Source organism: Glycine max, chromosome 11, assembly GCF_000004515.6.
Source record: "Glycine max cultivar Williams 82 chromosome 11, Glycine_max_v4.0, whole genome shotgun sequence".
Taxonomy (NCBI): domain Eukaryota; kingdom Viridiplantae; phylum Streptophyta; class Magnoliopsida; order Fabales; family Fabaceae; genus Glycine; species Glycine max.
The window spans coordinates 2,205,828-2,220,589 of NC_038247.2; the positions used below are offsets into that span (position 1 = coordinate 2,205,828).

Below are 14,762 nucleotides of genomic sequence, written 5' to 3' on the forward strand. Positions count from 1 at the left end.
ATTTATATTTAATGTACATGTAAATTTATATAATAAATTTTGTGATAATTAATTTTTGTCTAATAATTAATTTGTTTACATATATAAATTGTAAATAAAAATTATAGGTTTAATAAAAATTTATATATGTAAAAAAAAATACCAAATTTATTTAATTATTAATTGTTGTAATAAACATCTAAATGCATTATTCAATTAAATACCAAATTTGTTTAATTTTTAATCACTGTAATAAACATTCAAATATATCATTCAATTAAATATCAAATTTGTTTAACTATTAATTACTGTAATAAACATCTATATACAACATTTAATTAAATATCAAATTTATTTATTTATCAAATTTTATAAATAAATAGATGTATAAAAAATTTTAAAGATATATAATTTTAAAAAAAATTTAAAACATATGGATTGACAATCTATATGGCGGATTGACAATCCGTACAATTCGTATGTTTTGAATTTTTTTTAATACACACCTTTTATTCTTTGACAATGAAAAATCATCGAATTTCACTGTATATTCATAAATAATACATGTTTACCATCTACGATAACAAACATTCACAATAGAATGCTAACAGAAGCAAGTTATATCAAGGGAGTGCAGTTTTACTAAAAAAAAAAAAGCACCGCAAAAATGAAAAATTTAAACCCATAAGAACATTTTCAATATTTTGGAAAATTACCGAGTATACCGCAAAAATGCAAAAGTTAGAGCGCACGGCAAAGATGAAAACCCAACAAGGCTCTTACTAAACAAACTTCCTATTTTTGCTTGTACACCACCTTTCACTTATTTCATAATTATTTTTCCAAATATATCCTTTCCTTTTTCTTTTACCAAAAGTGTGCACCCCCTTATTTTTTCTGTGTTCCCTATACTCTCTCTTTCATCCTGTATGAATCTATGATCTCATTGTTCTCGATTTTGTGTCTTGATTGTATCCGGCGTGGTTCCGTAGCTGTCAATCACACAAATACAGCCACCATCACCATCACCATCGCCTGTTCCATTCTCCATCAATTTCTCGTCGCTTCGGTCCAAGTGTGTTCCTTGCCACAGATCTATTATTTTTCAGATGTTGCCGAGAAAACAACCAAACAAAATAGCAATGAAGGATAATCACGTTGACGACGCCATGAAGCCTTACATAATCTTCTTTGGGTCCACCGTCGAAGCCAACACTGCTGTTATTTACTGGGTCTTCAACACGCTCGCATCCACCACTTTAAAGCATTTCCCTTTTCGTTCCTAAAAGTGTCATGCTTTTTATCGTCTTGTGTGGTAGGTTAGGTTAATTCTATTTGCGTTTTCTTTTTCAAAGCAAAAGGATAATATATCAAAACAAGGGAAGTTAACACAAGACATGGCAACCTCCTTACGAGGTATTGCAACTACAATGACCCATCCTGGGTATCAATAACGGAGTGGACCCCACAAACAGAACCTGTTCGTTCAGACATTGTGAGTTTAATCATAATGGACTACCCCACGCCAGACCATCAGCCTCCACGTATTGGGCCCATTCTCCACCGCCGAAACACAACACATTTTAAAAAATTAAATTAGTTTAATGATTTTTATACCCTTCTTTAATTATATACTGCCATCTATGTTATTATAATTAGTTTAAATTTTATATTAAAATATTTTTCAATTAATTCACTGTAAAAATTTTACTTTATTTTGTATATTTATTAATCTAGATTTAAATATGACATATTTTTTTTTAAAAGACACAGGCACAGTATTTGGAGAAGTGTCTCATTCGGATTCCCTAAGGTCGGTTGGGCCCGTATAGTGGAAGACTTAGGAGCTGATTTAATAATTCAATACAATATAAACAACAACAACAACAAAAAAAGAAAATCATTTGTGTAAAGCATATTGCATACCATTAGATGCAACCAAACAGAGCCCGCGTGCGGTTGCTCATTGCTCCAACTGAAAAACAATTATTATTTCTCTGAAAACCTTAAAATAAGCTAGAGTTAGCAGAAGTGAAAAAAGAAATATGATAAAATAAATGATATAATAAAAAAAATATTGTAAAGATATATTACAAAAATAGCGTGACTCTTAAAATAAAAGAGCTGCTGTTGTCTTATCTGTTGTTACTAATTTATTTGCACTTTTTGAAGACACACAAGAGCTCCTGCAACTGCAAATGGAAAGTGGAGCTAGCTTTTTCGATCGCTCACTTTTATCATTATTAGCAGGAGAAAAGCTTTTTATGCGTCGTCCCATTTCAAAGGATTGAAGAGTGTATAACTGTTAACTAATGACTAATGGCCACCGACCCAATGTACAGCTGGGAGCATGTTACCAATCTATTATCTGAATGGGAAAAAATGCTACTGACACACTTTTTTCTAACATTCTATAAAAAAGACTTCATAACTTAAAACTTATATGTGTGTGTGTTCTGTCAAAAATAAGCCCTAATTAACCCGACTCTTTCTACATGTAACATTTTAGAATTAAAATTCAGAAATAAGAACGAATTAGGGTTTTATCGTGGATGGTCAAATTAAATTAAAACACACGACTCATTTGATGTAAGTAGTACTGTAGTTTAATGATCATTCTAACATTTTATATCATACTTTAAAAAATAAATTATCAGCATATATTTAAATGATTGAATTAATTTATCATAATATTTAAATATTTGTAAATTAAGTTAATCATCATTCAATTATCACAAATACATAGTTCAACAACTAATTAAATAGAGTATTTACTTTGATTCTTGGACAGCCATATATATGCTAATATATATAAACCCAGATAGAAGGAAATAATAGAAAAAGTAATATATGCAATATGTATTTGATTAAACAAAAAGAGAGATAGAAACAAATAAGATGATGAGCTATTAGGGTGTCCAAATATAATTATTCTTATTAAAAATAGATATTTATGGTAACTGGTTGATAAGACACAGTAACACAATCCTGATTCTCCGGGCCGGGCAAATTATTCTTTTGTCGTCACTATCAGTTGCTGGTGGGTGGATCGGAGGAGGTTTACATCTCTGTCTGTCTCTCTCTTTCTCCCTCGCCGATTTAGCGCCACCTTTTATGAACTCAAGGCTTTTCCTGCAATCTAGCTCCAACTCAATAGATAAGCTAGAGAGAGAAACTTTTGAGAGGATTGTTGTGCTTTTGTTTTCTATTTAAAACCCTACCCCGTCTCCATTTTCCCATTCTTGAACCTTTCCATCTCTTTCCTTTTCCTTCTCTTTCTCAGTGATTCTCGGGATCTCATCTCTCTCTCTCTCTCTTTTGTAGACAACAACTCCTAGTAGACAGACAATTAGTTCATTCCTCGGTGCAGAACAGAACAGTTTGGATTCACTTCAATTCCCAAGGAACGCTATTAATTGCTCTTTCCACCTAACTTCTTTTCTTTGTCCCCTTAACTTGATTGCCTTTCTTTTTGGCTGGATTTGACGATATTCTTCTTATAAAGATTGTCAATCAAAGGCATCCCAGAAGCTACCATATTGAATACGTACGTGCTGCAAAAGAGGTTGGTTTCATCAGATCTACACAGGACTACGTGTTTTTACCTTCTAATTAGAAGAGTAATATATATATCAAGGTTGTTCTTAATTTCACAGTCAGCGTTTAAAATTGTTCTTAATCTGATTCATGTTTTAAATTTCTCTCGATTAACATGGATTTACCTTCCTGCTTGTTCTACTTTCGCATATTATTATAATTATGTGTTTGTCTAAATTATAAGACATGAAAATATATGGTGGAATGATTTTATTTAATTCAAGTCAACTAGAAAAGTCCAAAACAAGAAAGACAACAAAAAGACAGAAAACCATAGTCAAATGCTAATATGTCACTTCACTTGCATTAATTAAATCTTTACATGATCTTTGATCTTGCGTGTTTCGATTGGAGTTTATGTTCCATCAACACCTAACCGTAATATGCTTTCACTTTTTCTCGTTTTCTTCCTTTTTATGGGTTTTACACAATATCATTGCATATCTGACCTGTAATACACACCATATTTTTTTCTCAGCAGAAATGATATCCCCTTCCTACTCAAATCGGTTGAATGTTTTGAAAAATAAGCTTCTAATTACTTGTTCTTACTTCTGCATTTGTGCACATTTCGAACAATGGACTCGGTTTTTAGTGCTCGAATACGTACTTTTTTTGTGAATCAATGCAAAGATTATGTTTGATCCTGTAAATCCTCCTCCATCTTCATGCCTTCGCATCATTGCATTGTACAAAAGTGTGCCTTTAGCTAGGCTCTCTAATATTATGTGTCACAACTCATTTCTTTGTCTTTTTAAGGAAATAGTGTTTAATGTTTCCCAAATAAAGTTATCGATCGAGTGCTAGTATATGTTTAAACTTGTACTTTTATCACTTGTATTTTTATTTTGGATACGTTTGTATAATAGTTTTGTTTTTATTTAATTATAACAATTGATTTTGATGTTTAAAAATAGATAGTTTCTTCACCCGTTCATAGTCTTTTCTTGATATATATATATATATATATCCATTCGTCTTTAAACATAAGAACTTTAAGGAGATACTAAAAACTTTAGTTAGTATTTTGAAAATGAATAATACATATTTATATATTGAAGGTCTATGGAAGGGGCGAATTAGGTTGGGAGGACTGGGAATGATTGCTGCCTTTTCTTTTTCTCCTAATTAATAAACCTAGAGTTCAACTGCTTCTCCGTCTAATGTTTCAGAATGATTTGCAGAACTTACAGACGCAAAATTTCAACTAGTACGTTTGGATATCACTAATCAATTTTACTCCTCATGATCATGATGATATCATAAAAAAAATAGAAACAACTATTTATTATTTTACCTTCATCATAAAAAATATTTGATTACTTTACCTTCATTTGTGTCACTGTGACTTTTGATATTTTATTTGAATCTATTATAGATTTTTGTTCTACATTCTTTAAATATTTTTTTTATAAAAAAGTACTCTTAATATTTGTTAAGAAAATTGAATAATATAATTAATTTCTTAAATGTAAAAAAGTATTCAATATATTTTGAATAATTAAGAAAATTATTTAAAATATAATTATTTAGTTGAATAAAACTGTGACTCTCTAGAGTATTTAATAATTCATAAATAAACATTAAAACAAAATGACAAGTAGGAGTTTTCAAGTATTCATTTATTTTTAATTTTATTATAAATTTGAAGAATTTGTAATTATAAAATATAACTACTGAATAATAAATATTTGACGAGTTTTAATTATAAGAAAAAAAGATGCCAATTTTCATTTTCTATTACAAAGAAAGGTGATCGTGTTAATTTTTAATTTGTGTTTTCCTCCCCTCAAATGCAGGTTAATTAAAATCTAGAGAAGATATGAATACTTTTTCACATGTTCCTCCTGGCTTTCGCTTCCATCCCACCGATGAAGAACTTGTTGATTACTATCTTAGGAAAAAGGTAGCTTCTAAAAGGATTGATCTAGATATCATAAAAGATGTCGATCTCTATAAAATCGAGCCATGGGATCTTCAAGGTACGTATGATATATAAGCCTAGCTAGCTTCTTATGATTAAGTCTCCAATTAGAAATACATATATATAAACCACAGTACTGCTCACATTTGTTTATTTCTGATGATATATAGAATTATGCAAAATAGGAAGCGATGAAGAAAATGAATGGTATTTCTTTAGTCATAAAGACAAGAAGTACCCCACTGGGACTCGTACCAATAGAGCTACAAAGGCAGGGTTCTGGAAGGCTACAGGAAGGGACAAGGCAATTCACTCTAGCCCTAGGCATTTCCTTATTGGCATGAGAAAGACTCTCGTCTTTTACAAAGGACGAGCCCCCAATGGACAGAAATCTGACTGGATCATGCATGAATACCGCCTAGAAACTAATCAAAATGGAACTACTCAGGTAATTAATTAACAAACTAATTATTTACTTTCTTTTCTTTATAACAATTTCTCTCTTTCATCTCTGATTGCGCTAGTAATAAAACAGTTGAACTGAATAGAAACACGTATAAATTGGACTTATAGTATACGCACTGGGGAGAATTTTTCTATAGAATTGCACGAAAATTACTTCTACTGAATAATAGAAATTTCGGTTGAATCACAAAAGATTTGTCAGTCTTTTGTACATGCACCACGCTAATTAATAGTATTTTTATGAATACTTATTTTCACCACACTATATAATAATTGATTTATCTTAGCCTTTACCAAAGAATTGAGCTACAGTATTTGTTTCCTGCAAGTTGAGTATATGATTCAAGAAGAAAATGGTTACATTAATTAATCATCTATTACTAATTAATTTAAGAACTCAATATACATGATCGACAGTCTTTATATAACCTCTCGTGATTATATTTTTGTTTATTTGCGCTGTAATATATTCACTATGCGGGAGTGAAATAGTAACCTCTTAATTAGAGTGTAATTAATTTCTGTAAATGCTTTCCAGGAAGAAGGCTGGGTTGTATGTAGAGTGTTCAAAAAACGAATGACAACAGTGAGGAAAATGGGGGAGTATGAGTCACCATGTTGGTATGATGACCCAGCTGTCTCATTCATGCAAGAGCTTGAATCCCCAAGCAGAATTTCTAACCCTTATGCATCATACCACCAGCACTACCCTTTCAAGAAGGAGTTGGAATTGCAATTCAATATACCCCATGATGCTTTCCTCCAACTTCCACAGCTAGAGAGTCCCAAAGTTCCTCAATCTTCAACCAGTTTGAATTGTAGCCAAGTTATCCCATATGGCTATGGTAGCAATAATAATGGCAATGCTTTGCAGTCATTGTCACTCACGCAAGAGGAACACATAAAACAACATTGCCAGCAACAAAGTCTGCAATTTCCGTATGGTAGCAATGATCAAGCAGTGGACCCTGCTACGGATTGGAGAGTACTTGACAAATTTGTGGCTTCTCAGCTCAGTCACGATCAACATTTTTCCAAGGAAACAAGTTATTCCAAAGTGGCCGAACAAATTAAGTTGCTAGCAAACGGATGCACAAAAACGGAGATTGGCCAGGAGATGGCTTCAACTTCCACCCTTCCACCTCCAGTTGCCAGATTGACCTGTGGAAATGAAAGTTTATAGCTAGAAGATGCATACTATACTAATTATAGGGAGTACAGTTTAACGCTCTCGAAAAAGACAAAAAAAAAAACACACACACACTTATGTACATGATATACCCTAAATTATTAAATATCCTAAGATGTTGAAAATCTGCAGGTGACAGTGTGTCAACTAATAATCTGGAATCGATATGATGCAAGAAATACACATATAGCATATATATAACTTCGATTTGTTGTAATGAATTCAGTGCAAATTTTATTTATCTATAAAAATTGAAGACATGTATTATTATTTTTATTCAACATGACTTAAAAGTTAGAATTTAAAAGAACTTAAATTTATAAAAGGGACTTGTATATTTCTTTATGAGAAAATGACTTGTATATGAATACGATCATATTTTTTTATAATAAAAACTTATAAACATGTATGCAATCAACCGTTGCGAATTTGTCATTAACAAAACTAATATAAAAAAAGGAAGGTTAACAATGTATTTTTTAACACATTTTTTTAATAAATTTATTTTTCATGATCATCGGTTAAAATTTATAAAATAAAATAAAATATTAATCTTGAGCGAGGTTTATGAAATAAGGAATGCTACTTACACAATTTGTAATTAAAAAAAATCAAAATAACATTAATTGTTCTCTGATTAATATATTTAATTCTTAATTAAATTATACACAAAAATAAAAACAAATAAAAAAGAATAAAGGGTTTTCCGACTTGAGAATGAGATGGGCATATTGTCTAAAAGAGTTCTGATTTGTTTATATTCACAAATTTTAAACATTTAGTTCACACTTTTATTTTATTTATATCTTTCTTTTTATTAAATCATATCATATATACACTTTTCTCTTTATTTCTTAAGGTGTCAACCAAGATGTAAGAAAATCTTTTTTCTTGCCCAAACGGACACAAATCAACGGGACATCTGATAGTGTAGTGCATGCAACCTAGAATGAGTTCGCTCATCAGAAAAACTAGGGGTGCCGTATTCGAAGCAATGAAGCAGTAATAATAACATAACTAAAAAACCTATAGCATGTTTGATTTTATTCTGGACCCCTCAAACCAACGTTGCAAAAGAAAGCAATTCTTGCTTCTCACAAGACGGTGCTGCGGAATGTGTGCCAACTGAATCCAAAGTGTATAGAAACATGATAAATCGATCGGGGAAGCAAACGGCCGCATGTAGGGTGTTAATTAAGGACACTGTTCGCTATACTAATCTGCCTTAATTGGCTCACATATATATGATCATATTTAAGTTTTAACTTTATTATAGTATAAGAAAATATATATTTATATACCCATGCATATGGCTATATCGGTAGCCGCCGGTACATGTACGAGGCTTCGGTAGAATTTTTCAAAAACTAGGATACGACTACAACATGATATATATTAAATATAAATAGAAATATAAAAAACATAATAAGAAATATATGAAGGCTGCACATGTTTTAAAGGTGATACCTGTTTTTTTCCATGCATTCAGTACCAAAACCAAACTGAACTAGTTAACGTACATTACCTAGCTAGCTTTATAGTGTTTTACACAATGATTTCTATTCGGTAAATAAACATATATATCTAATGTATACTAAATACGTAACCAGGTAGACTCATGCTGTCATGCATCATGAATGTTATTTCATATATCAAACAAATTCTATAATTAAGAAAGTTTCCATATTCCATTCTCACAACGCATACCTGTGCGTGAAAGTTGGCTCCTCCTAATGAAAGATTTCTCTAATTACCACAAGCATCTTCTGGTGGTTCAGCAGTTGCTGGGGTATGCTATATCACAGGGTCTAGGCAGAGCCGTCTGTATTCAAAAGTTGATGGGTTGTTATATATATATACCTGCAACAAGGCAAATTAATCTTAAGCACCTAATCATGCATGGTGTTTAAAGGTAACTAGTACCGTAGTTCTATGTGTTGGGGTCATTGGATGTTGATGAGGGATGAAATTCTTTTGTCGGAGTCAACAATTAAAAATTTCCTTTAAAGCAATGGCACGACGAAACAATGATTAGGCGTGCGCTCATCAACTTAATCATAATGCTGCAGGTTTCAACTGTACTCTGTCTCATGAATTACTTACACTAAAAGACAGAAATTAAGTGTGAGAAGTCGGCATGCTTGCCTCAAGGATCGATGGATGAAAAGGGAAAAACGATTTAACAAAAGGTAAATATTTTTCTAACATCTTTTGACTTGGTACACAGTTCTCTGTCTCACTAGCTAGAGAAGAGAAAATCAATTGACTCGCGTTTGCTCGGCAAAGCCAAAACTAGTAGGCCATGCGCACTGAGGCGGCGTGAGACTGAGACGACTACAATAATTATTATTTAAGAGTTCTTCACATTCTACGGTAGCCATATTATTGACTATGTGAGTGTGATAAAACTGATCCATGTGAAGATAACAATAGCATCATCGCACATGCGCTTGTTTAGTTCCCCAAAAAAACATTGAATTACTTCCTGTCGTGTGTGTGTGTGTATATATATATATATATATATATTCTTGATTGTTTCTAATCTTTGAACGTTGACAGGTTGTTAATTTACTGCTAATTGTTAGTTGAATTGTTTACTGGAATGCTACAAAGCAGTGGAATAGGATCCTAGCTATATCAGGCAAACCTCCATATAATTTACTTGGACAATACTTTTTCATAAATTAAACTAATTTTTTAGCTTAATGAAATAAAGTCCTATCTTAATCTGAAGAACAGAGACGTGTAAAGTGTAAACACATGACTTTGAACTTTGCAGGATTAACCACGTTAATTTGTTATAAAATTCATCTGATAGTTTTCTGACTTTTCTACCTTTGACCTGTATATTTAGATGCACACAAGATGCCATTTAGTAAATATACGGTGCATATAATGTAAACCTGAAACACAATTATATATATATATTTTTTATCATTAAACACAATTATATATATGTGCATGCATAAAATGATAACAGACAAAAACTATGAGGTGATTGAAGCAGCATGAAGTCCAGGGTAAAATTTAAGGGGTAGGGTTGGTGGTCAAACATCCAAATTATTAAATATAAAAAAGAATAGCAACACCCGAGAACCATAGGCAATAAGCTGTAATACTAGAAGGACACATCCCCTGGATGAAATGTTGGGGAATCAACCACAAAGGGAGACAGACACTTCTCACATTTTTGTGTTTGTTTGTGAATCCATTAGTTTAATTTGAAAAGAAAATTATATTAGGAAAAATATCTATAGACTCCCCCAAATGCTAGCAAGTTAACACCTAGACAATGCATAAATAAAGATAGAAAATATAAAAAATAATAGGTCATATAATATGTGAGAAAAAAAATGAAATATTAATATATTCCTTAAAATTATGAATCGTCCAAAAATCAAGATTCATTATATTAATGCCAATTAAGAATCCCTCCCTCGGGAAAGACTGAAAAAAAAGTACAGATCAAAAGGAAAAGTAAAACCCAAGTTATAGGAAAAGTAAAATCAAGACTCATTGGCTTGCCGGTAGGAGTCGGGTCACTTTGTTCATTGTGGGCTCTAATGGGATTTTTCAACTTTAACAAAAGTTGCTTTCTCCGTAAGTTGACCTTAGCTTCTAAGGCCTCTCTTATCATTGCAAAAGGCCATATAGAGGAGTAGGTCAAGTCGTCAACATTCATATCACATTTTTTTTTTTTTTACATTTCTGAAAAGAGTTTTTTTTTTTTTTTTTTGTATTTCTATACTTCACATTGCTAAACATTTTTATCATACATTACAGGAGTATAAATTAAGGGGGCTGAAAAAAGTAAAATAAAAATAATCATTTTTATAATTTAAAAAAATCGTGAACTAAATTGAGTGGCAGTTAATGAAACTTTTTAATTGAACTTCTAAGAGAAAATTATAATTTGAAATGAAGAAATAAAGTATCTTATATAAATTTACATATAATTTTTTTACTATTCTTTATAAGAAACAATTTTATTCAAGATATGGTTGACCACTAAATTTATTTATAACTTAATAATCACAGAGTGTTCATCAAATCCAGTTGACTATATGAATCCTATCATCTTAATCAAATTAATTAAATTGGTTTATATTAGCCTGATTAATTGCTTCAGTTTACTTCAAAATCAAATTAAACTAATTACAATTAATATATATTTTTAATTGTTTTCTTTTTAATTTTTTAAAGGAAATATTTCTTTTTAACTAGAATCAACTATCATATAACCATTTTAATTTTTTGACTTAAATTTATTTTTGGTCCTTATAATTTCACAAAAATGCAATTTTGATCACTATAAAAATTTAATTACACATTTGATCCACAATATTTTCAAAATTGAACAATTTTAGTCCACTGATAGTCAATCACCCAAAATTAGAGAAAATGTTGATGTGATTGTGATTAATAACAGGTGTGATTAACTTATCTACAGAGAAAATTAATAATGTAAAAATAAATAAAAGATGCCTATTTCATAGAAGAATTCCAATAGTTGAATTCGATCTCCGACGAATATTAACATCTATAAGAGAGAATGTGAGTGTGTTTGTGTAATATAAATTTAAACAAGAAATTGGACTTACATGGTTCATTAAAGTTTTGTGGCAAATGGGTGAGAAATTATGAACACGAAGCATCATTTTATATCCCGTAGATCTTACATAGGAGAAAGTGGCTGGACAAAATAGGTTCTGGCTTGCTAAACAGAGACCAGCAATATCCAACATAGATTCAAGAGAGGGCATCATTTGTTGAATGCGGATATGCTCTCAGAAATGCAAAGGCAAATAGAGGCCTCAATTGTAGTCTCTGATATATTTACACGAATATGGCCTTGTAGCAAATATTACAACTAGTTACTACTTTGCATCGCAAAGTCCTGTTGCATCATCACAAAAACCGTCTCGGTCAAGCAGTTTCTGTGGTGGAGCACTTAAAAGGGGAGATGACGGGGAGCCATATGCATTTCGTCGTTTGTTCCCACAACCTAAGCTTACTCTTGTGCTTACTCCTGTCACAGGATTTGTGCCACTAGCATACTTGCATAGCGCCTATACAATTTAATCAAACAATATACATCATCATCAGTCAATTATGCTCCAAAAAAGCAATGATACATATTCTAAGCAAGAATGGATCTTGATCAGATGTGAGGATCATGGGAGAAAGGTAAGCTCAAATAGCATGAGAAAAGACACTAAATGGGCCTATTTAAGATTTTGTATTTATTTTCTCCTTTTACAAGGTCATGATTTGAAAAGGGTACAAAAGAATACTTTTCTCATTTGAGAACAATAAAATAAAGGAAAGTTATCAATTGGAAGATGAAAACATGCTTGGATTAGTCCTGGTTACTCTTTGGAATGGAATGGAAGGGGGGAAGGAGGCTGGAGATTCATAAATTTGAAAGAATTAAATCATCATCCATTTCACATTGGAAGAACCATTCCTTTTATCTGCCATCAATGGCCATACCTGCTTTTGAGGAAGATCCAACACAGCATCACTAAAGTCAGCACCTTCGATGATGGCTCCCCCAAGGTCACTCCGTGTGAGGACTGTTCTAAGGAGAATGGCATTAGTGAGATTGGCTTCATTTAGAACCTTTAGACCTCAAACAAGAAAATCACACATATACCCAATTAAAAGAGAGAAAAAAAATTAGTATTGAACGTATAGATAAAGTTAATCAACTTGATGTAGATACCATGCGATCCATCAATGTATCACTTAAATCAGCACCTGAAAAATGTCAAATGAAAATATTTAAAAATTAGAATTACTGTTGGAAATTACACACAAGAACACAAGAATTTTTCTGCAAAGAAAATGAGGAGTACACGAGAATGATAAACTAAAAGGTATATATAAGAGTTCTTTATGTCTTCTGCCGGAGTATATTGATGCCATATTTTTTAACTTACAGAATAAACACTCTTTTGGATGTGTGAGGCTTAATCATGACTTTGAAGGGAAATCTGCCTTGGGTCCATTAGAATCTATTAGGTGAATGAATTAGATAAATTGAGTGAACAGTGGGTCTAGCAGAATCTATTATATGAATTATTAGACTTTTTTTTATCTCAAGATATATAACTTAGAATTGCTTTCAAACATGTTGTAAACTGTAAAGCTATTACTTAGCTTTTGAAATCTACATTGCAATAAGCTTATAAGTACCTGAAAAGTTTGCCTTGTATGCAACAGCTTTCTCAAGGTATGCACCATTGAAAGTTGAACCACTAAAATCAGATTCTCTCATATCAGCAGCTGTGAAATTGGCTCTTCTGTATCAGTCATTCAGAATGATTATGAATAGAGGACTCCAAATTTATACATTATTAGATTCCATAATTTGCTATGAAGTGACAATTTAGAATAAATTGAAGTAGCACTGTTCTACTATGCTTAATTGCTCATGTTAATTTGAAATGCACTTATATGTTAACTGCATAGAAGAATTTAGCTAGTTTCCTAGTATGCTTATGAGCTCAGTACTTGTATCTGACAAGTAGTGCCTCCAGCAATGCAATTGGTAATTCAGAACTCAAGTAAAACATCAATTTGAGGGACCAATGGATGCAGAAAAATATTACAAAACTGAAAAATCTTGAGTTTGGAATGTTTACACCAGAGAAGTATAGTCTTTTTGACAAGGTTGCATTAAAAGAATGAAAACTAAGGTTTTGAGCCAACTCATACTAGTACCTGGCATACGACGTAAAATAGAAACGACGAAAAAAATGAACATTGACTAAAGGAACAGGGAAAGATGAATGTTGCATATGTAATTTTATTATTATTATTATAACACGGCCAATTGAAACAAAACATTACCTGAAATTTTCATTGACATGCACCGCTTTCCTGCAGAACAATAAGGGATCCAAATTCAGTTATTATTGTTATTTCCCATAACAGTTCATAACCCGAAAGAAGATAGTAAAGTAGAATGAAGGAAACAGAACAAGCCTGAGGTCAGCAGAGCCAAACTGCGCAGCCGATCCTATTCCAAATTCACCCCTCATTTCAGCCTCAAATTTGTTGAGATCAGCAAGGGCAGACATGTCAGAGCTGAAGGCAATAACAGCAGCCGCCAACGTGGCCGAAACCACTTTTCCCCATTTTGTGGATTCTGCATTGGCAACACTCTTTCTTTCAATGAAAAAATGATAACAAAATAAAAGGGTACTAACTGCAAACTACTACTCAGTAGCGTACTCACCTTGACGATGATCTCTGTTTGAGTTAATTTGGCACACAACGACGGGAAAGGACTTGGAATGAGAATGCGAAATCTTTGAAGTTGAGCTTGAAGATACGTGAAGAGAATTAATTGAAAGTGGTGACAATGAATTGAGCGCCATCATCGTAACGATCGAGCAGCAAGATATGACAGATTTGTGTACTGCCAAGGAATGAAGAAGAAGGAGAAGCGAATTGGAGGGAGCTCGCAGTTCAGTAATTCATGGAGAAGTGGTAAGTAGTAGCACACGTGTTCAAGTCTTATCTGCTTTCTGGTAACACCACATAGCCCAATTGCTCTGCTCTCTAGTATTATTACAGTTGGATTATTTTTAGAGAAATTTG

The 14,762-nt window shown here is 32.1% G+C and overlaps 2 protein-coding genes across 3 annotated transcripts; one reads left to right on the top strand and one right to left on the bottom strand.

The window, feature by feature from the left end:
* Window positions 1-2,984: 2,984 nt before the first annotated feature.
* On the top strand, window positions 2,985-7,527 carry LOC100779370 (NAC domain-containing protein 7). The gene is made up of 4 exons (XM_014763791.3): window positions 2,985-3,544; window positions 5,376-5,558; window positions 5,671-5,948; window positions 6,504-7,527. Exons 2-4 carry the CDS (start codon window positions 5,399-5,401, stop codon window positions 7,146-7,148), a joined length of 1,083 nt encoding a protein of 360 aa, XP_014619277.1. The 5' UTR covers window positions 2,985-3,544; window positions 5,376-5,398; the 3' UTR covers window positions 7,149-7,527.
* Window positions 7,528-11,797: 4,270 nt separating this feature from the next.
* On the bottom strand, window positions 11,798-14,720 carry LOC100805220 (thylakoid lumenal protein TL20.3, chloroplastic). Of its 2 annotated transcripts, none has more exons than XM_006590489.4 (7): window positions 14,398-14,720; window positions 14,145-14,307; window positions 14,010-14,039; window positions 13,353-13,459; window positions 12,880-12,914; window positions 12,648-12,730; window positions 11,798-12,223 (listed from the first exon to the last, which is right to left on the bottom strand). In XM_006590489.4, the coding sequence occupies exons 1-7, from the start codon at window positions 14,540-14,542 to the stop codon at window positions 12,187-12,189; spliced, it is 600 nt and encodes a 199-aa protein (XP_006590552.1). In that variant the 5' UTR covers window positions 14,543-14,720; the 3' UTR covers window positions 11,798-12,186. The 2 variants fall into 2 exon arrangements, with proteins under 2 accessions (XP_006590552.1, XP_006590551.1); XM_006590488.4 differs by having other exon boundaries at window positions 12,648-12,776.
* Window positions 14,721-14,762: the final 42 nt, after the last annotated feature.